General features: G+C 45.3%; 2 protein-coding genes across 3 annotated transcripts in view; one reads left to right on the forward strand and one right to left on the reverse strand.

Moving 5' to 3' along the window:
* The window catches only part of MAP2K1 (mitogen-activated protein kinase kinase 1), a 33,402-nt gene extending 11,503 nt beyond the window's left edge, over positions 1-21,899 (forward strand). The window contains exons 2-11 of the mRNA XM_036389377.2: positions 2,156-2,366; positions 4,340-4,486; positions 8,339-8,416; positions 8,923-8,974; positions 14,246-14,370; positions 16,458-16,665; positions 17,869-17,933; positions 19,121-19,182; positions 20,047-20,092; positions 20,987-21,899. Of these exons, the coding sequence (XP_036245270.1) occupies positions 2,156-2,366; positions 4,340-4,486; positions 8,339-8,416; positions 8,923-8,974; positions 14,246-14,370; positions 16,458-16,665; positions 17,869-17,933; positions 19,121-19,182; positions 20,047-20,092; positions 20,987-21,100 (1,108 nt within the window). The 3' untranslated portion in view covers positions 21,101-21,899. The remainder of the gene's footprint in view (positions 1-2,155; positions 2,367-4,339; positions 4,487-8,338; positions 8,417-8,922; positions 8,975-14,245; positions 14,371-16,457; positions 16,666-17,868; positions 17,934-19,120; positions 19,183-20,046; positions 20,093-20,986) is intronic.
* Positions 21,900-22,304: 405 nt separating this feature from the next.
* SNAPC5 (small nuclear RNA activating complex polypeptide 5) lies at positions 22,305-25,621 on the reverse strand. Of its 2 annotated transcripts, XM_036389379.2 has the most exons (3): positions 25,513-25,621; positions 24,322-24,411; positions 22,305-23,817 (listed from the first exon to the last, which is right to left on the reverse strand). In XM_036389379.2, the coding sequence occupies exons 1-3, from the start codon at positions 25,600-25,602 to the stop codon at positions 23,707-23,709; spliced, it is 291 nt and encodes a 96-aa protein (XP_036245272.1). In that variant the 5' UTR covers positions 25,603-25,621; the 3' UTR covers positions 22,305-23,706. The 2 variants fall into 2 exon arrangements, with proteins under 2 accessions (XP_036245272.1, XP_036245271.1); XM_036389378.2 differs by lacking the exon at positions 25,513-25,621 and having other exon boundaries at positions 24,322-25,476.
* Positions 25,622-25,807: the final 186 nt, after the last annotated feature.

Below are 25,807 nucleotides of genomic sequence, written 5' to 3' on the forward strand. Positions count from 1 at the left end.
GAAACCTGAGACGCTGAAATTCATGAGATCAACACTTCCCATCCGGGAGAGCCTTTGGAACCTCTTGTATTGAAGCGGGGAGCCCAGCAATAATTCATAGTTTCAAGCAAGGAAATGCCTGTTTTAAGTGAATGCCAAGTTAATTTAGATTGAAGCAGGCAACTTATAAAAAACCAGCTTTATCCAGACAAACATTAGAGTAAATAGATGTGATAAGTGCTATCCTAGCAAGTATTTTTGTTCCTAAAGCACCAGTAGGACAGTTGTTTATTCCCTCACACCAGCAGTCTGTCTGCTCCAAGTCATGTGCTCAAGCATCTCTGCGTTGTCTCCCAAGCCAAAGCCCCCTTCTGCCTGAGAGAAAAACTGAATAGTTGTTTTCTTCAAAGCACAGCAAGGAAAGCCTTGTTGCACTCTGTTTCTGTGTCTCTAGTTTGGGGTTTTTTTTATTTCAAATGGACAACCCTGGCTTATTCAGTAATCCTTAAAATGACAGCAAGTTTCTTCTCAAAACCTGTAAATTATAATGAAGGTTTGAGTTCTGTCTTCTCACAACAGTAATTTTCTGGGGTGAAACACGGAGTTTTTGTGCAGCATTTGTTACTCTGGAGTTCATTGCAGGAAAGGGAGAGATGCTTGACTTTGCCTCAGCTTTTCCCCTGTGCTCTTGGTGCAAGAAGAGCTGGTTCAGGTGTGTTCTAGGAAAGACACACCTCCCTTTGACTCCAGCCTGGAATTGTTTGCTTCACTGGGCACATTTGATGGGGAAAAAAAAATAATCCAGGGATTAATCATTCAGTTATCAGCATTTCTGGACTTCAAAAAATGTGTTTCTTTCTTAATGATTCCCCTTTAAAACAGAGGCAGTAAAACAGATTAATTTGGATGTTCTTGTAAGCCACATTTATCTACCTGGGGGATTTTTCAGTAGGGATACTCCAGGATTATTGGTGTGTGATTATATAGGTATAAAACAGGGTATGAGGACAGAAATGAAGTTTCTTTTTAAAAGATAGTATAAAAAATTTTTGCTTTGGTGAAGATACTTGATTTTTAAGGTAAAATAGAGACAGGTGTGGTAGTAGTCATGCATCCTCTCAGCTGACCACTGGCTGTGAGGATGTCCCTTTGTACAACAGATTTTCAGAGTGAACATTTTATGAAGTGGTGAATAGCAATAGTTTTGATTATTGGTGAAATTTAATTTTTTCTAAAGGAAAGTAGTTCAGTTCTTCATAATTCTGAAGAAATAAATTCTTTTCCTCAGATTCTTCATCCTAGCAACACTGTATTCCCTGGGAACATTGCATAAATTTGGTGAAGCAAAACAGGTTCTTGCTGTTAAATATTTACTCTTGCAGCAACTTATTGTTGCAGTTGGAAGCAGGGAATTTTAAAGGAGCCTTTAAGCTGTCATATTGGAATGAAGCATTTCCATAGGAACTGAAGTTGTTAAAATGTTCCTGGAACACTGAATTTGTGTCTGTAGTTCCAAAATTAACTTCTGCATAAAGTTTTGGTTTTCTATTTTGTGTTGCTTAAAAACATGTATCCTCATGTTAAAATGAGGTTTCCAGCAGATGTGTCCTGAAACAAAATTAAAATAAGCTTAAAACCTTTGGGCCAAAGACTTTCACATTTCCAGTAACTTGGTTTTGAGTGTGTTTGGCTGGGCTTGATGACTTCTTACTGATAACTAAATTAGAAACTTCTGAATGAATTGTTGGTTATACAGTGCTGTGGAAATCAGTCAATAAAACATTTAGGCAAACTCAGGAGGAAATTACAACACAACCTTGAAAACACACAACTAAAAATAGCGTGGAGTGCTGTGATTCAGGAGCTCTCTCTGAGCAGAAGTGCAGAGTCATGAAGCCACTCCTGGAGCTGGTGAAACTCAGCATGCCTGGATTGGGGCAGGACCTCAGGAATGGGGAAGCTGGATATCTTGTGTTTGTCCTTGTTTTATCTGGGATACAAAAATGAAACTCAGTTTACATAAATTAGAGGTGCAGCAGCCCATCTCACAGGGGCGACTGTGCAGGTTGGGTCCTTCTGAACAGCGTGTGCAGGTGCAGGAATGGAGTGATTTCACTCTGACCTCTGTTCCCTCATCTCCCCTCCCAGCTCTGCTCAATCCTTGTCTCTCGTGCAGGACAAACCTGGAGGCCCTGCAGAAGAAGCTGGAGGAGCTGGAGCTGGATGAGCAGCAGCGGAAGCGCCTGGAGGCGTTCCTCACCCAGAAACAGAAGGTTGGGGAGCTGAAGGATGATGACTTTGAGAAGATCAGTGAGCTGGGAGCAGGCAATGGTGGTGTGGTCTTCAAAGTGTCTCACAAACCCTCCGGCCTCATAATGGCCAGAAAGGTGAGGGGGGCAGAAAGAATGACCTGGGCATGGTGTTTATAGAGGATGTTGGCTCTGAAATACAGGGGAGTTATTTAGAGAAATAATTGGTGGTGACACACAGAAATTCCTATTTAATGCCAGCTCTCAGAGAAAGGGATGTGTTTCCATCAGTAGGAAATGTTGCACTTCCTCATCCTACGTGAGCATCCCAGTTTTTCAGAAGTAGTGTCACACATGTTAGTAATGAAAGGGTTGGCATTTGTTCCTCCTTTTCCCCTCTCACTCAGGAGTAGGAGGCCTAAAAAATTACTGGAAATTATCATTTAGACAGAGGTGGCAACATTCTGTATTCTGGGCAGTAAATTTAGAGGAATGGAAAAGGTATCACCTGTCTTAGGAGCTTCCTTCACAGGCCCACAGCAGAAAAGAGCTCTGGATGAGACTGGGGAAGAAGAGAACTCAAAAAAAAATGGGAATGAGGGAATGCATTGGAGTTCAGTGACATATCCTGTTCTGTAGCTCCATCCTGGGATTCAGTTTCTGGGCAGGAAGGGACTTTTCCTTCTCTGAGAGTATTTTTCATGCTTTACAACCTGGAGCAGTTGTGACCTAGTTTGCAAGAGAACTGAGATTTATTTTTTTTGTGACTGAAATAGCTTGATGTTTTAATTCTCATTTAGTTTACATGAGGAGCTTTCACTTCCTGTCAATATCCCTGGGAACAGAACACTCATCCCAGGTCCCATTGTTTTACTACACTGGGAACTTCCCTTTTTTTGATTGAGAAGTTGAAGACTTCTTTAAAAGATAGTATAAAAATAATTTTCTTTTTAAGGTATTTCTTTTTAAGAAGGGACCAGCGTCATGTTCAGCAAAACTAAAGGAAAATGTGCATGGGCTAAGAATAAACTATGCTGAGGACATTGGCAGTTTGAGGAGAAGCAAGGGAAAATGCCCAATTCAGAGATGTGAGAATTACAAAATGCACAAGTCACTGAGGTTTTCTTGAACTGAATCAATTTAATTGATTTTTGTTTTTTTCACCTGCTGTTGGTTTAACAGGAAATTTTGCCCCAGTTCATTAATATTTGATGCAACTGAGATGCTTGCTGAATTGTGCTTTTTTTCCATTTATTAACCAAAATTTCATTTCCATAATCTTTCCTTTCACATAGGGAGCACTTATCCCATTGTATGGGATAAACAGTCTGGTGGGGAAAAGGTGCTGGGGAGTTTTTAATGGGAGCTTCAGCTCATTCCTTCCACTAATGCTTTACAAACACCTGGACAGGTTTTTTTCAGCAGCTGCCTCTGAGTCAGTGCATCTTTGACACATTTCCCTAAGGAAATGTGCTGCAACAAAAAGTTTCTGCTGGAGAAGTATTTTGTGAAAAGAGGATGGAATTCCTGCCTTTTCCTGGGTGCTGTGTTGTTTTGTTTTCCCTTGGCCACTAGTGTTGGATTTTGCCCTTTTCTGACCCAGGGATGGGGCAACTGGGAAGTGTTTTAAAAACTTTTATTCCATTTTCAGTCTCATGGGAAGGGTGAGAGAATAAAGATGTTATAATTCACACCATCACAATCAGAAACCAACTATTTCTTAATTACAATACAGTACAATACATTATTATAATTACTTCTTAATTGCAATATATTATATAGGTTTCTTAACCTATCAGTTTTTACATACAAATGACATACATCAGTTTACATACAAATACATACTATGTGAACCTTCTGTCAAGCTTTAAGAATTCTCTGCAAATTCATTTCCCACACACTGGGAAAGCAAGGATGGATTATTTTACAGTTAAATTGTAAAATAATTCGGGTTGGAAAGGACCTCTGGAGGTTATGAGATGCTCAAAGCAGAGTCAGCTCTGAGATCAGGACATCTCAGGGCCTGCCAGGTGTTGAAAACCTCTCTGAAAGGCACAAATCATCACTCCTGAAAAGTGGATTTGATTTTATTGGGTGGGCTTCTTTTGCAGTTAATCCACCTGGAGATCAAGCCAGCCATCCGCAACCAGATCATCCGGGAGCTGCAGGTGCTGCACGAGTGCAACTCCCCCTACATCGTGGGCTTCTATGGAGCCTTCTACAGTGATGGGGAGATCTCCATCTGCATGGAGCACATGGTGAGTGCCAGGAATTGGTTATTCACTGGTGGAGAGGTCTCCATCTGCATGGAGCACATGGTGAGTGCCAGGAATTGGTTATTCACTGGTGGAGAGGTCTCCATCTGCATGGAGCACATGGTGAGTGCCAGGAATTGGTTATTCACTGATGGGAGATCTCTGATGCCTTGTGCAGGCTGCCCTGGAGCAGAGGCTGGGCAGAGCTCCAGAATAAAGCAGGGATTCATTCAAAGCATCTCCTCCATGGATCCACCTTGGGCAGCACCAGAGCCCAGCCAGGGCTGCACCCAAGATGAACCAAAATGGCCCCAAAATGCACGGCCGGGCACGGGCTCTGTCCCTGGGATCAGTTCTGCTCCATTTGCACCTTGCAGTTCATTGTCCCATCCCAGCTTTAGCCCCTGCAGTCCCACCCTGCTTGTTTTTCTCTCTCCAGCCCACGGGGTTTGTGCTCTGGGGCTGAGGTTTGGGTCATTTGTCCTTGGTGCCCAGCTGGAGCAGGAATTGTTTTGTGTCCCTGCTCTGTGCACAGAGCTCAGCATCCCTGATGTGAAGCCCAGACCCCTCTAAAGCAGCACAGAACCTGGAAAATATAAAAGCTGAAAGCTGAGGCATCATCTCCATCTGCATGGAGCACATGGTGGGTGCTCAGAAAATTTATTTCCTGGGAGTTTTCCCCTGGGGTTATTCCCTGAGCCTTCCTGCAAACCCTCAGTGCCACCAGCACTGCAGTTACCCAAGTTCTCTGCTCCTCTGAAGATGTGGTTTTGATTTACTCTACGAATCTGAGGTTGGGATTGATAGGAGATGATTTATCCCCTTCTCCACTGTCTGCCCTGCACAAATGTAGCTTCCCAATTGCTTCTTTTTTATCCTTTTGTTGTATTTAAAAATATTTACCCAGTCCTGCTACTTAAACACTTGTTCTGACTGGGGTTCAGCTTTGTTTTTTCTGCAGAATGAACCAGATCACTGATACTGCAGCTGTGCAGATTCTATTTTTTTTCTTATTTATATGAATCCATATTTTGTCTCTTTTTTAAATGTTGCAGAAAATGCAAACGTGAACAACAGTGGGCAAGCCCAGAGGGATCTTACACAACTTTTTTAATGCCAAAAAAATATTTTTCACCGTGTTTCATTTTAATACAAAGTACACATTCTTCTCGACATCTGTTTGCCTTTCTCCAGCCATATGGACTCAAAACATGAAAAGTAAATTTTCTGCAATTAAGGGACAGTCGAATTTGTTACCTCACTTGGTGGAGGTTTTTAACAACACAGAGAGCACAATACAGCCAAAGACCTCTTTATTTTTTCCCCTGAAAGGAGCTGTTTCTTTGGAGAGATGCTGTATTTTTTCTGGAAAGTGCATGTGATTGTTGTAATGCTTCTGTGGTCCCTCAGAATTTTGAGAAGGAATCGATGGTTGCTTAGGAACCAGCGCTCACCATGCGGGCTCCAGCATGTGGGAGCCCAGGGGAAGGTGTGCACCCCCAAAATCCTAATTCCTGCTGGCAATGGGAAATCCAGCTCTCAAAATTGAAAAGAAGAGTGAAAAATAGGAAAAATGGTGGTAAAAAAACCTGTCTGGGCGTTGCTGGAGGATATGTTAAATGTCACAGATGTGCACAGCTGCAGTTGCTGAAGGAGCCTGTGTGTTGCCACATTCCAGAGGAGAAATAAAAGGCCTAAAGAATCTCAATTTATTTGTCAATGAGAAAATCACCAGCAGCAATCAGGGTTTGTAGGTTCCTAAGCAGGGAATAATATATCTGACAGGGAATATTATGTGTGACAGCAAACATTTTCAATTTGAGAGAAGGCAGGGTGAAATCTGGTGGCTCAGTTCTGAATCTGGTGCAAGCCAGACTGGATACTACATTTTACATAGAACAGCTAATCAATAAGTTATGAAATCAAAAGAGAGGTGGATTATCATAGTCTTAATTTATGTTATTATTATGCTATTATATTATCTATATTATCATTCTTATACTATTATTATAATCATAATTTATTATTATAATCTTAATTTAGCATTAAGCTTAATGCAGATCATTGATAGAAGTTTTTGGTCTCCTTTTGGATAAAAGATTGGATGAAAATCTCCACTGTGGTCCTTTTTTCTTTCAGTTGTTACCACTCAGAAATCTTATTTTTAGCAGAGGGTTACAAAACCTAAGTAGGATTATGAACAAAAAGTTGGAGGTGGAACGGGCACGGAACTTGAGTGTTTGATATTTTTAGGTACCTAAATTCAAGATCAATGCCTAACTTTGCTTAGCAGCAGGTATTTAACAGGCAAAAGGGTTGGAGGCAGCTCCTGCAAGACACTGAAGGCTGCAGCCGAGACGAGGCAGCTGAATTGTGTTCAGCCTTGCCCAGGATCAGAGCTGCTCCTCAGGGAAGGGGAAAAAAGGCTTTTTTCTGTAACAAAATTATGGTTAATACACCAGTGTCTCAGCAGAGACAGCTGTCCAGAAATTCAGACTGGTTTAACAAGAGATTTCTAGAGATATTTTTTTTTCTGCTGGTGCATTTTTAATCAAGTGTGGAGTATGTGGGTGTGTTTTTTACAAAAATACGTGATCAGATAAGTATTTATATACTTCCCTTCTCATAAGAGTTGTAGGTTTTAGTCCTCAAATAATAAACCTTTGTGTTCCAGTGTTTTTGCTTTCACCATGTGTAAATGTTGATGGGAACTTCCAAAGGGGAGGTTAAGGCAGAAGGCAATTCATTACTCCAGCTGGATCTTTATGGCAAGTATTGGGAGTTATCCAGTGCTGATCCAGACAACAGGATATGGTTTTGAATTGGAAAAATAACTTTTCAGTTTCTTCTTTGGTTGTATATTCTTTGCTCCAGAGAATCCAGACCTTATGCAGGAGTCTATTGTTGAATCAGTTGCTAAAAATAAACAGCATTTTTCCCAGTTTTCCTTTTGAAAAGCTCTTAGCAACAGTGGGGATATATTTGCCTTTGCTGGGGGTGTGTGTGCATGCAGGCAGTTTATTTAATCTAATAAACAAGGCCATGGCTTACCAGGGAACCTTCCAACCATTTTCTCCCTATTTTGGTTCTTTCTGTGCCAAACCATCCTTGGAAGAGTCACCCTGGAGCTGCGGAAGTGACAGAGGCAGCTCCTCCTGGGCAGGACCTGCTGTGGGACAGGCCTGGGACAGGGATCTGGGTTCTCTCATCATCCTGGGGTGCCTCTGGCAGCTGGGGCTGCCCCTGCATCCCTGGCAGTGCCCAAGGCCAGGCTGGATGGGCTTGGAGCACCATGGGACAGTGGGAAGTGTCCCTGCCCCAGGATTAGAGGTCCCTTCCAGCACCATCATTCTGGGATTTTCAAGCAGAAAACTCTGTCTCTTCCAGTAGGATGAGTTTTCAGCCCCATAATCAGGATCAATAAAATCTTGTCTTTCTATCTCTGGAGGAGGAGGATTATGGTGGATGGATGTGACAAAAAAAAAAAATGCATTGGGCAGAAAATTACAGAAACCTGTGCAATCTTTCCTGCTTGCTTGTCACTGTTTGTGGGCAGTGCTGCCTCGAGGAGATCCAAACCATGGAAGTGCTGCTCTGGAAGAGCATTGTGTGCAGTGTTTATTTGAGTGGATGTTGTTAGTGGCCAAATGTTTATTTAAAATAAACACAAACCTGACTGATTCCTCCCGAGGAGTGATTTATTTATTTCAGATTTGCACCACAACAATGTTAAAGCAAACATGAAGAGCAGCTTGGGATTTTTTTAAACAAATTAAGGCTTCAGTTTACAGCCCTGCTTAAAATATTTCAGAGCAATTTGATTCAAGTTTTGACTATTGAAATATTTCTTGTTAGGATGGTGGCTCCTTGGATCAAGTGCTGAAAAAGGCTGGGAGGATTCCAGAGCAGATCCTGGGCAAAGTTAGCATTGCGGTGAGTGGGGCAGGGGTGGCACCTCTGGGCTTGGCTGGGCACTGCCACATCCAGAGGGTGGGGGACGGGGAAGGAGGGAATATTCCCAGGTTTTTCAGTGTGCTTCTTCATTTTTCAGTTTCTCTTTGTACGAGGTAGCTGTGGGCACTGGGATGAGTAACACATTCTGGGGTGTGTGCTTGGAGTTGCTGCTTTTGGATCAGTTGATGCTTCTGGATGAGAGCTGAATTAACACTTTCTTATTTTTCAGGATTACCTTTTTCTCTCCATTCTGCAGCAAGAATGTGTGCAGAGCTCTCTGTACACAGAGCTCCCAGGAAGGGGTTGGGTTTGTTTTTCATTTTTCTAGTCCGAGCTGGAGGGGCAAATGAAAACTCAGTGTTGATTGGCAGTGATTACATTTTGGAGTTTCTGTTAAGCTGCATGAATTTGGAATTCTTGTGCAGACATAGCATTCAACTCTCTCTTCTGCTTCCTAAATTAATTTCTTTTGCATTTGTCTCTAGGTAATAAAAGGACTCACATATCTGAGAGAAAAGCATAAAATAATGCACAGAGGTGAGATAAAAGTTTGTGTTGTAACTTTCCTAGAGTATAATTTTTATTTACATTAAAATGCCTCTTTTTTCTGTGCTTGGTTCTTTATGGGTCCGTATGGCTTTGGTTCAAAGGGCTTTTCTTGGACAGTGTAAGGCAAACTTTTTGTTTTAAATCCAAATCTCTTCCCATGACTATCAGGTGTCTTCAGCTTCTGTCTCCCTGCAGCTTATCTGGGTTTGTAATCCATGCTTGAACTGCTGTTCTTGCATTTTATGTGCACATAGAACTTGTCTGTGTTTGAGACCGATTGCATTGAAAACCTCTGAGCTAAATTTCATTTGACTGTTCAATAGTCATTGCCATGAAAACTTTTAAAAGAAAGTCACTTTTTTCCCATTTGTCTTACATTCACATTCTGTTTATTGAGAGCTGTCATGCAGAACTGCATCCTTTGCATACTTTAAAACAATTAAAAACCATGGTGAAGCTGTGTAAAATGGGAGTGTTGCTTCTCCTGGGTCTTTAGTCACTTTAGAATAAATGTACTAAATTAAATTCTGCTTTTAATTGCCCTTTTCAAAATCGGGCTCCTCCATTAATCTGTTGCATGTTCCATTAAAGAAGAATGACCCTTGGTACAGTAATAAATCCATTTTTGCTGCTGTGGGTGTGCTGTGAAGGTGGGGCTGGAGCAGTGCTGGTGCCCTGTGTGCCACCCACAGCAGCTGCTGGGCAGCTTTGGACCACAGGGGAATACTCAGATGATAAAATATCTGCAGCAGACATTAATGCATGTCTGAATTTACATTTATTGCCCAGACCAAAGAGAGGAGTCAGCAATCCCAGCTTGCACAAGCTGTTGTAGGATCACCTTACACATGAAGTTGTGTTTATCACACATTCCTGGTTTGTGGGGTTTTTTTAAACAAATATAGCTCTCTTGTGGAGCAGGGAGGTTGGAGGGAGACTCTAAACATTTCTGGTGACAGTTTCAAAGCCATTTGTCTGTGTTCAGAGCATAAGGACTCCAGGGAAAGAGATCACCTTATTTTAGGGCACCCTGGTAGAGTTACTGCTGCATCTTGTCCTCGAGTCAGCCACACCAGTGGGTTGTTACTATGTTGGTTGCTTGGGGTTTTTTTTTTAGGTTGATCTTGCTCAGCTGAGACAGCAGTTTTTATTTATTTATTTTCAGTTTTACCATCTGTAAATCTGATAAATCAAAAGTGAAGCCCTCCTGATCTTGTTTAAGTGCAGCTTAACCTCGCGGTGTTTGCTGGGTCAGAGGTTGCACTGCAGGTTCATGGAGCAACACAAATCAGAAATTCCTCTTTGCATTGCTTCCAGTTGTACTGGATTGAGGGTGCCCTGCAGTGTCCAGCTCCATGTCCACGTGGTGGTTTTTGTTTCTCAGCCCTCCTGTGTGCTCTGACAGCAGCAGGAATTGCTGACCTTGTGCCCTCCTTGCAGAAGCTGCTCTGTGGTCACATCACATCTGTGGTGTCTGATAAAGAGGGAGCCAAAATGACATTTTGGGAGTTGATCATGGCCAGTGCTGGCAGCTAAAAGGAGAATCAGTCAGAGCAGTGAGTGCTTCTCCCTTCTCTGGACAGCCAGAGCCAAACCTGCAGCTTCTGTGCTCGGTGCTGTCCGTGGGTCTGTCTGTGCCACTGACCTTGTGCATTCTTTGGGCTCCCCTGATGAAGGCTGGAGTGCAGGTGAAGCTGCTTCTGGCAGTTTTTCCAATCTGCCTTGAATCCCAGCTGAGATAAACAGTGCTGGTAAAAGCACTTTTCCAGTAACTGTGTCAGCATTATTTCATACACAGCTCTAATAATTGGAGATTCCTGTGCTTTGCTTTCTCTCCTGCACTGACAAGGTGAGAACAGCATCTCACATGGGCTGTTTGTTTTCACTCATCCATCCCTGGGGAAAATGTGTGCACTTGGTGGGCTTGTTTTCAGCAGGATTTATTGGAGTTCTGCTGTGGGGAGAGTGGGTGACTTAAAAATGAAGAGACATCCCTGTTAAACATGAGAACATAGCAACAAAGGGCCAAAAAAATCTGTTCTTAAATCTAAAGACAGCCAGGCTTGTGAGAACTCATTTGCAGGAAGGAATTCATTCCACTGATATGTTTTATTACTTGTGTGGCAATATCAGCAAGTTTGGAATATTTAACCCAAGCTGCTTCCATGCCCAGCTGTGTACTGGACTGGCTGAGGAAGAGTGTTCACTGTCATTCCAGACAGCTCAAGGGAGAAGGTCTGGGGGCTTAGTAGAGCAGGAATGGGAAACAGTCCTTTCCTAGAGGAGAATACAGTTCATACAGTTCTGTTCTAGAGGGTTTGCTCGTGTGGGGCACTGTGCTTTGTGCTCTGGTCCTCTCTGAGCAGACAGGAATGAAATCACAAAATCTCTGGAAGTTCAACTGGTGGGATCCAAGGCACAGAACAGGAAGGGGTGAGAAGCACAGCTGTGCTGGATATTTTAATAATCTCTTCTGTTCTGTAAAATAAGGATATCTACGGTGCTGTCTGGGGTTGAATCCTCTCTGGAGGGTCTCTCCTTGCAGGGAAGCTGCTGTGGAAGGTTTTGAACCCCAGCTGGAGGCAGCAGCTCAGGGAAGCAGGGAAGTGTCACTGCTCTGTTCCAGGGCTGCAGTTCCAGAAGATTCTTGTGAGATCCTGCCTTGACAAATGGGAACTGATTGGAAGATCCCAAAAATGAGCTGCAAGACACATCTCTGCTCTGTGTCTGCTCACATGTAGCTGGTACAGAGTGAATTCTGGCTGGAGGTGCTACGACAACGCCCAGGGCCACCTTTCAGAACGAGCCTGTGGGGCAGAGCAGAGGAAGGAACCTCTCACAGAGATGATCAGGCATTCTGGAAATTTCTCTGTGTTACCAGCTCCCTTTGCAGTGCCATAAATCCATCCCCCTGGCAAAGGACTTCTCTAGAATTCTCTTCCTGGCTTGTCTGGGATGGTATATAAAATATCTTCCACTTTCTTTAAAGCTGAAGTGCTTACATAACACATTTTGTGTTCCTTTTGTCTGCTCCTTGCAAGTTCCAGCATACATTTTGCAGGATGCCTTGGCATTCCTGTTCCTCTGGCAATACAAATCTCTGGTTTCCAGAGAAACTGCTCAAGTGCTCAGAGGCTCTGGAGTGAAAATAGAATAGGTGCTACATTTAGAGGGGTGGAAATGCAGCAGCCTTCCAAACATCACACTGATCACATGGGATGCCTTGTGTGGAAAATGAAAATACTCCAGGGAGGAGAAGCTTTGTGCAGAAATGCAGAGAGGGGATGGGGCTGTGCTGCTCTGAGAGCTGCAGTGTGGCATTGCCACCTGCAAAAACACTGAGGGGAGACCAGGGGGAGTCTGAGGCTTCAGGATGCTCATAAAGAGAATTGTTTGCCACTGGCAGTGCAATGGTAATGATTTTTTTCTTTGCCATTTAATTATGAAGAATCAATGAACTCCAGAGATGAAAGTGAGGATTTACATCTTTGTTTTGAGTTTGTAGCTGTGCTTTGGTGAGCAGCACAAACCTGGCTGGCTGTGGTTCAGGCTCTGCTGTGCTCCCAGTGTGTTTTGCAAACAGTTTTTTCCACCTTTCCAAGCTTTTGCACAGAGCTTTGGGTGCAGATTCCTGTGCAGCTGGGAATCTCTAATCTCTGCTTGCTGCTTCCTTGCTCCAGCTGCCTGGGCTCTGGCTTGGGTGGTTTTTAGCTCCTGCTGGAGTTCTAGACTGGTGGGTCGAGCTCCAGCCTGGATCCGTCCTTTCCACAGTGAAGGGTCCCTGTGGTGAGGTCTCAGCAGGCAGAGCTTGCCCAGAGCAGGCAGAGCTTGCAGAAGGTGCAGTGTGTGCCCAGCAGGCCAGGTCCTCCCCCTGGGCTGGGGAATTGAAGGCAGCACACACAAAATACCTGCCTGGATTTTCCATCCACAAATCAGAGCAGGAAACTGTGCCTGGACATTTCACTTGCCTGGAAGGGATGGCAGGACAAAAACATGGAGCCACAATTTCCCCAAGTAGATCATTATCCAAACTTGGTGTTACTCCTCAAAAGGAGCTGATGGAGGGGGGGGCAGCTGGAATTGTTTTATTTTCCCCTCCCCATGGATCTTGCTCAGTGAGGCATAAACCTCCTGCATGGAGATCTTTGTCACATCAGTGTCCTCCTCCCGGGGACATCCCAGCCAAAGGGCAGCTCCTGGAATAGGTCTGTGCTTACAGGTGAAAAGCAAATGAAAATGTGACAGCCTATAGACTTCTGAGTCTGCTCTGAAGTGAAATCATGATTCTCTTTCTTCAAAACAATTTCCCAGTTCCCTTTCTTCTGCAGCATTACTCTGCCAATGTGGGCTGCTGGTTGCTTATTTTGATAATGGGTTGGAAATGACCAGCTAAGCAGTGAGATACAGTGAAAAACCTCCTTGCAGCTATAAAAGAAACACTAAACACTTGTTCCCTGTACCTTTGCATTCACAAAGAGCTGTTATTAGTTGCTAAGCTACCAGTGACCCTTATTAAATTTCCATTTAGGAACAGTGATGAATTCAAAATCATGAGGGGGCTCTGTCACAGGAAAAACACAACCTCCAATTATTTTAAATACACATTTTCAATAAGAGGAAAATTATTTTTTCAGAGCTTAAAAAAAAAAAAAAAAACCAAAAAAAAACCCCACCACACCCCAAATCTAAACCAACAAACAAACCCAAGACCACCACCCCAAAAAACCCCAACAAACCCAAACCCAGAGAGCAAGATCCCACTCCAGGGAGTGTTTGGCCATAAGATGATTTATGCCTATGTAGATATGGAGGAATGACAGTGAGGCTGCTGTAATTTATTGACCTTTGTAAAATAAATATGTAGGGCCTCTTTATTGATCATTTCTAGGCAAAGCATAATCATTCAAGAGGATTTACACTGTTGTAAACTTATTTATCTCAAAGGAGACCATTTATCTGCAAGGAGGATGGGGATGCCCAAACTTAAAAGCCAGGAAATAGGGTGAAGTCAAATAGTGTGAAATTAAAAAGCTGACAACCTTTTCTGCATGTGTAATTTTGAATATTTCTTTTTATTTATCTGTGGTTAAATAGAGAGTCTGTGAGGTGGGCCTGGGAGGGACCCAAATCTCTGATTATTGCCAGAGGAGGGCCAGAATTGTGTCACAGAAGGGAAGCAAAGGGAGGCACGTGAGAATTCACCTTGCATTGTCAGATTTTCTGTTTTATCTCCTAAATCATCCTTTTTTTTTTTTCCAGATGTTAAACCATCCAACATTTTGGTAAACTCTAGAGGTGAAATCAAGCTGTGTGACTTTGGTGTCAGTGGGCAGCTGATAGATTCCATGGCAAACTCCTTTGTTGGCACACGCTCCTACATGTCTGTGAGTACAGATTTAAATCCAGATTACACAGCTCTGAGTTTGTGAGGCTTGAGTTGTCCCAGTTCTGGTGATCAAACAAGGACCCACTGTTGCTGCTCCTGGTTCAGCTCTTCCTGTATTCCAGGAATATTCTGGTGTCACATCAGATTGTGTGTGTGGGGGAAGAGCTGTTGCAGGAAAAGCCAAAACCTGGACTGTTTATAACCCTGCAGAAGAGCTGGGGCTGTGTCTGCTCTGCAGAGCCCAGCCACTTGTTGCCTTTGGGGGTTGCACATGTTGTCTCCCAGAAAAGCCCAGGGTTTATGGTTTGCTTTCCTTGGGCTCAATTCCCATCCAGCATTTGCTGGGCTGGCTCTGCAGGCAAAGTGCAGCCACAGGAGAGATCCTGGCAGGGGGCAGGGAGTTAATGTGGGGCTGTTCCAGGCTGTTCTGTGTCCCTGGGCATGAGGAGCACCTTGGAAGCTCTTTCCAGACGAGCTCTCTGTGTGATTGCAGGCCCCAGCTCCTGGCAGAGGCAGCTCTCTCATTCTCACACACCTTTGCAGCACTCCACGAGCTGCTGCTCTGTTCCCAGCTCTGGCTGGAGGATTAGAACTGTGTGGGCTTGGACTCACAGGGAAAAGCTTTAATGCTGGCTCTGTTCAGCAGGAGCCCTGCGTTGTCTTTGTGTCATTTCTCCTTGGTGACACACCTGAAACCAGGCTGGGGTTGAAGTTCTCACCTCTGGGGGCTGCTGCTAATGAGCAAAACCGAATCCACAGCTCAGCTCACCCGTGCTCCTGCCTTGCCCTGGCTCCTGCAGGAGCAGGGATGAGAGCCAAGTGCTCTCTGCCTTCAGTTTTCTTCAATTTGTTCTTTTTGCAGGCTGAGGGTTTTACCTGGGGAGTTTTACTTTGCTCTCTGGCATCACAGACCAAGCCACAGGGGGGATTTTGTCCTGGTGGTGTCTGAAGGGTCTTCTCTTGCAGTAGCTCCCTTTGCACACTTCTGTACACACAAAACCATACAGAATTATTGCATGCAAACATCCCTTTTTACCACATGGAGGTGTGGAAAAACAATACTGTTTAACTTGAACAGATCTCTAGATTTTAATGATATTTATATTTATATAACAAGTGCTCTCTCTGTTTCCTGCTCTTTCTCATCCACCCACCTTCCTTTACACTTACATTTTATGAAAATCTTGGGATTTGGACATTTCTGTTGCTGTCCAGCAGTTGTGTAGTTTGTCCAGATGGCTTTGGAACTGACTGAGGTGGGATACTGTAGAAAACTCAAATATCATCTCAGAAAATGCTACAAAACAAATTAAACAAAACTATCACCCCCTTATGGCAGAAGGAAGAGGCTTTACTGCATTCTCACATTCTCTGAGAGGGAGTTTCAAATTGCATATGTATTTTTCCAATATGTGCATGAAATCAGAAGAATCTGCACCATTTTGGTAAAATAGGAGCTTGATTTTAAAAAGAGTACAGAAAAATGAACGTTTTCTTGAGAACTCTTAGTAAAAATGGATTTAAGGGTGAAGGAGATCAATGTATTAATAATTTCAGGAGCCATATTCAGCACTGAACATACACTGACAAAGCAGGTGCAAAAATGAAGCAAAAGGAGTTGGTGCAGCACTCATCTGCTGGTTTTGGCAGAAGCAGGATGTGAATACACTGCTCAAAGCTGAGGATCTGTGAAGCAGTGGGACTGCAATAGTCAGATACACCTCTGATCATGATTCAGACTGACCAAAAAATCCCATACCTAAATACCTTTACAGTGGGTGAATCTCCTAAAGACAATACAAAATAGATTTTGCCTGCAGAGCCTTGTGTAAGAGTTCCATTAGATGTGTGCTAAAGAAATAAAACAGCACATAAGAGAATAATTCCTGAAGAGTCTCACACTTGTTTGCAGTGCCGGAATGTTTGAGGAACTTCAAGAAAATACCAAGAAGTCACTCATTTGAGCATGCTGTGCTAATAAGTTGGGGTTTCATGCTTTGATTGATCCAGGTTATTGCAGAATGTCATTTTTTGGTGCCTCCTTGTCACAGAGCTGCCTCTCCTCCCCTCCCCTGTGTTTTGCAGCCCGAGAGGCTGCAGGGCACTCACTACTCGGTGCAGTCAGACATCTGGAGCATGGGGCTGTCCCTGGTGGAGATGGCCATTGGCAGGTACCCCATTCCCCCTCCTGACTCCAAGGAGCTGGAGCTGATGTTTGGCTGCCCCGTGGAGGGGGATTCTCCAGTGACAGAGACCTCGCCCAGGCAAAGAGCGCCCGGCCGGCCCATGAGCTGTGAGTCACAGCCCTCGCTCTGCTTTCCCTGCACCTTCAAGGTCCTTTTTGTCTGATCCTGGGCTGCACAGAGGGGATTTACACTCTCACAAATCAGGGGTGTGTTGGGCACCTGGCTCAGCTTCACTGTGGGGAGCCCTGTGGGAGCAGAGCACCAGAGACCCTTGGTGGTGGTTCTTGTGAGCAGCCCCAGCACGGAGATGCTGGAACCCTGGCTGTGAGAATTTCAGATTTCTGTGCTGCCAGGCACTGACCCCCAAGAGAACACTGCATTTGACCTGAGGCTGTGGAGAAGGCTTCCAAAATGGAATGACAGAACTGGGATTGTGGGTGTGGAGTTTGGATAGAAATGTGTAATGTCACATAGTAAAAAACTTAAAGGTTTTAGAATATAACAAGATATAATAAAAAAGATATAAAAGATATATAGAAACAAGATATAAAAGATATAGATATCTCTATATATATAGATAGAATAAAGCAAGATATAAAAGATATATATAAAACAAGATAGAAGTTTTAGGGCAGAAGCTGGTCCTTCCTCTTCACCTTCTTCTCCATGGGTTTGGGTGATTTTGTGTAATTGGATAAAAAAGTCCACATTGTGAGCCACAAGTATTTAGTTATTAGGTTAAAAGTAAAAATAATTTAGGTGTAATTTCTTAATTAGACAGTTTGTCCTTAAAAAGCCTTGTAGAGAGAAAGATACAACTCCATTTTTAGTTTTTTAAAGTTCTGTGAAACTCACGATTTGTGAGACTATAATATAAATAAGAACTAATAAACGTCTGAGTCTGAACAAGAAACACCAACTCACACATTTAATCCCAACCTTAACAAAAAAAACCCCAAACTCCACAAAGTGGTGCCCTGTGTGAGGATCAAACTCACAACCTTCAGATTTCATAATCTGATAAAAAACTGATAAAAAACCAAACTCCATTCTGAGATCCCAGTCTGGTGCTCTGGTTTTCTCCAAGATGCTGATCCCAGTGCAGCAGGGTGATCCCAGTGAAGTGAATGCTTTGGGTCACACCTGGAAATGTCTCCTTGCATGAAAGCATTTCCCTGTGGCACCTTTTCCCTGTAAATCTGCTGGGTGCCAGAAGTGTCAGACCTGGGTTTCCTACAGCACCCCTAAAGCCATGGAGGGAGAGTGACACCGATCCCAATTTCTCCCATTTCTCTCCCATTTCTTCCCAGCCTATGGATCAGACAGCAGACCCCCAATGGCAATCTTTGAACTTCTGGATTACATCGTCAATGAGGTAATTTATACATTTAAAAATCTGCACTTCACAACTGTAAACTCTGAAAGAATTCCTGGAATTTGGGGTTAGTGCTGCTTAGTCTGGTTTAGCCTTATGACTGAGTCACAATTCTCTTCTCTTTCAAATGGCTAAGCTCCAAGGCTACTTGGAGATTCATATTTTAGAATGGGTTGTTTGCAGTATTTTCACAAGTACCACTGAAATTTGTGTGACTCCACTGCTTGTGTTCTTCAAAAAAAGAAAAAAGCATGCTCCTGTTAGCTGTCATTTGTAGCAGCTGGATAACAATTGTTGCAGCTGGATGAATTATTGAGAACTGTCCAGCTCACCCATTTGAAAGGCACAGTTGGTGTCTGGGTCCCTGCATTGCCTGTGCCACTGATAAATTGATAAATTGCTTCTGTAACTCATCTGCTTGCACAAGTCTCTCAGATTACAAATCTGTTTTGCATATTATATAAACCCCAATCTGCCAGCGCCGACTCTGGGGATGGAGTTAGCATTGAATCACTTCAGCTGCTGTGGTCCTGTATTGCAGCATCCCTGAGGGGGCCAGTTTGGGCTGAAGAGCTGCAGTAATTCAGAGTTTGGCACAAGATTTTCTTGTGCCACCTCTGATTTAGCACAAACTTCTTCAGCAGGAGCTGCTCCCTCCAGCACAGGCTGTGCTCCAGTGAGGGAGGGGTGCAGGCCTTGTCACTGCTCTTTGCATAAAATTAACTGAGTGTAAGGATGGGAACTTATCCCTGATCCTGTGGCCAGGTCCTGGAGGATGAGGCAGTGATGTACAGGTTTATGCAGTTCCCCTTCTTTGTTTGTCAGAATTCTGTCTGAATTCAGAGCCTGAACCAACTCATTCCCAGGGCCAGAAAACTGACATCAAAAGGATTATGGAGCTAATGATGTGCAGGGCATCTTCCCTCGCTGCTGTGGAGAATGACAGGGTGCTAATTAGTGCTCTGAGCCTTCTTTAATGAGAGCTGAGGCTGTGCTCACCCCATCCAGGTGTGTGTGTGGAGAAAATGGAACAACCAACCAGCCAAAACCCAACAAAACCCACCCCACACCAGGAAGAGTCTGGTGCAGAGTAATAACCCAGAGCAGCCAGGGACATTTACCTGTCCCACACTGGAACATTATGCTGAATGATTGCTGATTTTAAAAATATATTTATTTATTTACAGCCACCTCCAAAACTGCCCAATGGTGTCTTTGGTTCTGAATTTCAAGATTTTGTTAACAAATGGTGAGTATTTTCTCTATTTTCTGTGTGGCTGAGTGACAGGGGGACGCGCTGGGCTCAGCTTTGTCTGTCAGGCACCTGGCAATCAGAGTCCCTGCTCCAGGCCAGGGCAGATGTAAGGATTGCAATCAGCATAATCAATCCTCTTTGGGTGTTAAGTCAGTCATCTCTCAGGCATCAGGTGCATCCAGAGGAGCCCCAAGGCTGGGGGAGATTCCCCTCTTTAGCCCTGAATTTCTGCAGCTCAGAGCAGTCCTTGGGGAGTGGCCCCAGCACTGACAGCTTCTGCAAGGCTCAGGCACCTCCTCCTGCACTGCTGGGCCGTGGGGTGCACAATCCTGCAGGCTCCAGGTGTTTTTCCTTGCCCATGAGCCAGCACCTTCATCCCAGCAGCCATTCCCCCATGTCCTCACTTCCCCAGCTGCACCTCAGTGGTGCCAGCACTGAACCAGTGCTGAGGGAACAGCTCAGTGCAGTTCAAAAGTTTGTTTATTTATCAAATATCTGTATTTACAGCTTCCAAAAGGAAGGGCAGTCATGCAATAGCTCCACTTGATCCTGAGCTTGAAGAGACTTGGGGCAAAGAAATGTGAGGGATAAAGGGGTTCATGTTGTTTTAGTTGAAATGGGATTTATCTCCCCAGCTTAGTGGTTTAGACACTCATCAGTCTCAGACAACTCAGGATTTCTTACCTGGAGCTGTGGAACCCACAGAAGGGAACTGCAGGCTCCCATCTCCTCTGAGAGGCACCTGGTGCTTTTATTGAGTGGTGTCAGACCAGAGCAGTCCAACCAACAGGACACAACTGGAGCCTTATTTTAAAAGATATTGGAGTGTAACTTGTGCACCACTTTGTGTTTTCCCAGTTTAATTAAGAATCCTGCTGAGAGAGCCGACTTGAAGCAGCTGATGGTGAGTGAAGGTTTTTAACTTGATCTAAAAGCCCCTTCCCAGGCAGGTTGGATTCCTCAGCTGGCCCAGAGCAGGTCAGAGCAGTGGCCTCGAGGGTGGCTGGTGGCCCATGAGCAGCTCAGTTTGGGCAGGAACAGCTTTTCTGAGTTAGAGATCAAGGGGCTGCAGGGGCTCCTACAACAGGGACTGTCAAGGAGACCAAAAGCCTGGTGGGCTGTGGAGTCTGGCATTTGATAATCACAATGGGTGACTTAAATTAATTAACAAAAGAATTCTCTCTTGAGTCTATTAGTTAATAATAAAGTATTGATTAATACTTTTAGGAGGACAAAAGAATAAAGCTCCACATGTCATATGGACTAATTAAATACATTTTTAATCATCTGTTGTGAAACACAAGATTTGTCACTTTTTTTACCAGCTTTGTCTGGCAAAGTCTGTAGAACTCAGCACACATCCTGCATTTTTCTCTGTGTGAAATAACCAGATCAGTCTCAGAGCGTCTTTTTATGGTTTTAAGTGTAATGCCAGGACTTCAGTTGTAGTGCAGGAAATTAGGTTTTCCCTGCCCTGACCCTGCTGCACAATAATGGTGCAAAATGCAAAGAGACTCTTTTTATCACAAAAAGCCTTTTAGTGCCCAGGTAGACACTTTCCAGAGTATTACCCTGAGTGGCTGAGCCACATCCTCATCATTTCTGTGGTGCAGAGGCACTGGCAGGATTCCTCTGGGACACTTTGCCTGCTGCTGGCTGTTCCCTTCTGTGGGAATTTCTCCATGTGCTCTGTAAAGTTCCACAGCTCGGTGGCTCCAAGTGGATTTATGGGTGCTCCTGAGGGCTGCTGCAGAGCAGCCTGAGGGCTGCCACCCTGACCCTGTTCTCCTGTGCCCAGATCCATGCTTTCATCAAGAGATCCGAGGCGGAGGAGGTGGATTTTGCGGGGTGGCTCTGCTCCACCATCGGCCTTAACCAGCCCAGCACCCCCACGCACGCCGCCGGCGTCTGAGCCCGGGGCCAGCTCCTGGACTGTACCTCTGGTGACAACCACGCTCTCCTGGTCCTCTCTCCTCAGCTTGTACCTGTTCCAACATGTATTTCACCTCTTGAGGAAGAATGTCTTGATAGCATGTGCCAAAACGGTTTTAAATCTCGTCCTAAACTAATTGGTATCGTTCCGGGTTCCGTCGTTCACTGACCAAATGTAAGCTGTGTAAGTTCCAGTGCTTGCTGACTTTAGGTGATTATGGATATTCTTTCTTAATGAAAATATCACTGGGGCAGGGGGGGTTGGCCCCTGGCTTGTTTGAACTTTATCAAGACTCTTTGTAAATCGTTGGTACTTCAATCATGCTTTCCCCGAGCGCCTGGGCTCGGGATCGGGATGCTCCGAGCCTGTCTGTGAGCATGCTTTGCTGCTGCCCAGCTGTTCCCAAAAGTTAGGCTCCAATTTTGCTGTTGTCTAGAGACCTCTCTCTTTGCAGGTGAAGAAGGCAAGAGCTCTGCATTTCTCAGAATGCACAGGGCAATATTCTAATTGTAGACTTGTTCATATTTCTATATTTATTTTTCGAACATATCATCATCCTTGGATTTAGTGATGTATGTCTTTCTAATTGATTTTTAAAAGTTAGTTCTTGGAAGTGTCCTATGGAATCAAGACAATGATCCAAGCACTTTGCTTTCTTTTAACCTAAAGAGTCATGACAACTGTGTTTAGTGTCTAAAAGTGTATGAAAAATCCTTTATTGTTTTATTCTCTCAGATGTTTAGCAATGGGTTCTCTTAATAAATATATTATCAAGTAACTTCTTGAAGCTTTTTTTAAAACTTGACCAAGGCTTTTAATCTGGTCACTGCACTATAAATTTCAGCTCTTTGAAAGGATGCTTTGGATGAGGAAATGCCAGAAATTCTTCCCCAGAAGGAATCCCCATCAGAGGGCCCTGAACTTCCACATGGCCAAAGGATCAGGTATCAAAGGGCTGGCACAGCCCTGGCTCAGCAGAGGCAGGAAATGACTCATGGACAATCCAGGCCTGTCCTGGCTGCTGGGAGGGTGTAAATTAAACTCTTTCCTGAGCTCTACCTACCCCCAGCAAACAGAGCCTTTTGCTGTGTGCTGAAAGAAACGCACAGCGAGGTTTGGGAGGCTGAACTCCCACTTTGGGTTGTCCCCCCAGACAACAATAACTTGGGCACTGCAAGCACAGTTGTAAGGACAGCAGGAAAAGAACTTTATTGGAACATGCACTAGAACTGGGCTGTTCAAATCCAAAAGCACTCGTTCACAAAAGCAGCAGGAATTCTATCCATGAAAACTACTCCGGACCATGCTGGGCACAAATAACATTTTTCAACAGTCAGAATTACCCTTTGGAGTTGAAATGTGCCAAGAAAGGCCAGGATGGCTCCTGAGCTCCTCCCAGAGCAGCTCTTCACACACATCACTGCAAGGGCTTGCATGACCGTAGCAGTTTTGGCTCAGACTTTTGGGGGCTTTTTACCTGTCAGGCTTGGGAAAGTTTTGTTAAACAATCTCTTCACTCCTGTTCTGAATTCCTTCATTGAGACATCCAAAAGCCAAATAGTTTTTAGTACAGGATGAAGCCACATTTACATCCCAACAGTTTCCATTGGTACAAACCAAACAAGAGCCAAATTAACACTCATTAAACAGTGGCAGGAATTCACTAGAGGCTGAATGTCAGTTCTGACCACCCCCAGGACACCAGACACTTTTCCAAATGCAAAAATTGTGGAGATTTCACATCACTTTCCATTTATAACTAAGTTCTTAAACTCCTCATGCTCCTCCTTGAGAACCACATGAAAGCAGGCGACCTGGCCTTGATTTATGAGGTTACAATGAGAGAAAATAAAATAACACCAATTTAAGAGTATTAGCTTAGTACAAGCACCACAGATCAGTTCTTAGTCTATCTGTGGACAAATGAAAGGCTCCTTGGCTGCTGCTCTGAAGGAGCAGAAGTAGAAAGTCCTTCTCTGGGACAGACTGACAGAACTGAAGAGCACCAGGGGGACAGAGAGACCTCCCTGCTGTGCCCAGAACTGGGCTGACACTGGGAGGACTCTGGGAGTAACTCCAGCTTCCCGTGGAACTGAGAACACAGCAGCTGCAGGCCGGAGGCAGCCCTGGACACATCTTTCCTCACCTGTATCTTAAACTGCCAGTTTAGGCAAATGAGGTTAGAATGTAATCACTGGGGCAGCAGCAGCTCCAGGACCTGGATTTGTTTCTCACATCAGGAAGTGAGAACAGACAAGTTATTGCTTTAGTGCATGTGTTAATTGGTCTGGTTGATCGTTTGCTTCTCCCTTCCACATACAGAGATGTTGTAAGAGCTACATTAGGTTTGAAATGTGGAATGGATTATGCTACATATTTGTGCAGCAGATTTTCATTCTCTCAGTATCTGAGTCAAGATGTGCCCAGGCTGGGAAGTTCCCGTGTTCAGTGTCACTGCCCTCAACTCTGATATGTCAAACAGTTCATACCCACACAGCACAACATGGAAATCACTTGGTGAGTTTCAGATGAATGAAGAAGAAATTCCTGAGTCTGTATTAAAAACCATCTCTGATTTTTTTCTCTCAAGAATCAGATTCCTCCTCCTCTTCCTCCTCCTCCTCTTTATCGTGCTGAAGACTGAGGTGTAACTCAGTTTGATTGATGGCAGCCTCATTGTCCATCTGCCCAAGAGTCTGTCAGAGAAAAGGGCTGATTACCAAACCTAGCACAGACACCAAACATTTCTCATTCACTGTTAGACCTGTGCAGTCACTGCTAATTAAAGATCCCAGAGCTGGAACTGAGAGCCCAGCACAGCCACAAGGCCCTGCTCTCCATGGCAAAGCTGCACCTGGGCCAGGCTGGCCAGGTATTGAGTGAAAACCTGCAGCACCTGTGCCTCCATCCCCAGCACCGGTGCCACCCCAGGGTCACAAGCATTAAACAGAACATTTAACACCTGGGGAACTGAGGCTACAGCACACAGGTATTTCCCAATCCCCCTGGAAACACCGTGCTGCTTTTGGGGATGGGAAAAGGTGAAACCCTCAAAACACCAGCAGCAAAACTGACATTTTACAGCTGAGCTTTGCAGTGATGAGAAGCATCAATGAGGTGACACGAGGAGAACCATGCAGAGCTCTGCTCATGCTGCCAGCCAGCCGTGGAGCCCCCTCCGAGCCCAGGGACCCCCTTACCTGCTGAGTGTCCTCGGCCAGGGCTGGCAGGGCCACGGGCACGTTCTCCTCACCGGCCCTGATCATGGACTGCAGCGCCAGCTCCTCCACCTGCAGGGACCGCACTGAGCACTGCCGGCACTGGCACCATGTTCTGGCACTGGCACCACATCCCAGCACTGGCACCACGTCCCGGCACTGGCACCATATCCCCGGCACTGGCACCATATCCCGGCACTGGCACCACGTCCCGGCACTGGCACCACGTCCCGGCACTGGCACCGCACCCCGGCACTGGCACCACATCCCGGCACTGGCACCACATCCCCGGCACTGGCACCACATCCCCGGCACTGGCACCACGTCCCAGCACTGTCACTGCATCCCGGCACTGGCACCACATCCCGGGCACACCCCCCCACCTGACCCTGCTTAATGCTTCCCACTCTGAACTCTGGGCTTTTGTACCCGTTAAAGTTTTGTTAAATCTTGTGCAATTCTGTTCTAAGAATTGAATCTTTCCTTTATTATGATATGCATGAGTCTCTAAACCCAAGTAGTCTTCAGTTCCACTCCTCCAACTATCCCTTCTCCATCCATCAGCTAAGGCAAACCCTGCACTCACATTTACCTCTTAGTGATGTATCATACTCACAATTAAATTTATCTCTTAATGCACCCTACATACACTCACATTTACTTCTTAGAGAGGTATCCTAAGCACACTCACGTTTCTCTCTTAATGTACTCCACATACACTCACATTTACCTCTTAGAGAGGTATCCTGTGCACACTCACATTTATCTCAGTGTATCCTACATACATCACACATTTACCACTTACAGACATATCCTACATACGCTCACACTTAATTTATCTCCTAATGTACACATACACTCACAATTACAGGTACCTCTTACAGGTGTACCCTACACACACTCACAATTACATTTACCTCTTTGAGATGCACCCTGCACAGCTACATTTACCTCTCAGAGCACAGTAGATGGATCCCCCTTTCCCAGACCACCTGTGAGCAATTCCCCGCTCCCTCCCCCAGCCCCGCCGGGGCGCAGGGCCCGTCCCCTGGCGGAGCGCGGCCGCGCAGGGCTGAGGGGCAGGCCCGGCCGCGCAGGGCTGAGGGGCAGGCCCGGCCCCCGCCGCTCCCGGCCCCAGGCCGCCCCCCGCAGCCCCGGGCTGTCCCCGCGCACCCGCAGCCGGCGGAGCTGGTCGTGCAGCGCCGCCTTGACCCGCAGCAGCGTCTCCTCCTCGCGGCGCAGCTCCTGCAGCCGGCTCAGCATCGTCCCCGCCGGGGCGCCAACCGCCCCGCCCCCTGACGTCACGGCCCGCCCGCCTGACGTCACACCGCCGCAGCCGCGCGCAGCAGCCGCCCCCGCGCGGCCACCGCCGGTCACTGCACCCGCGGGCCCGGCCGGCCCCCGCCACGCCGCCTTCCTCCGCCTCCTCCTCCGCCTCCTCTCCCCGGAAGTTTCCGTTCGAACGCCT

Source organism: Molothrus ater, chromosome 13 (assembly GCF_012460135.2).
Source record: "Molothrus ater isolate BHLD 08-10-18 breed brown headed cowbird chromosome 13, BPBGC_Mater_1.1, whole genome shotgun sequence".
Lineage (NCBI taxonomy): Eukaryota > Metazoa > Chordata > Aves > Passeriformes > Icteridae > Molothrus > Molothrus ater.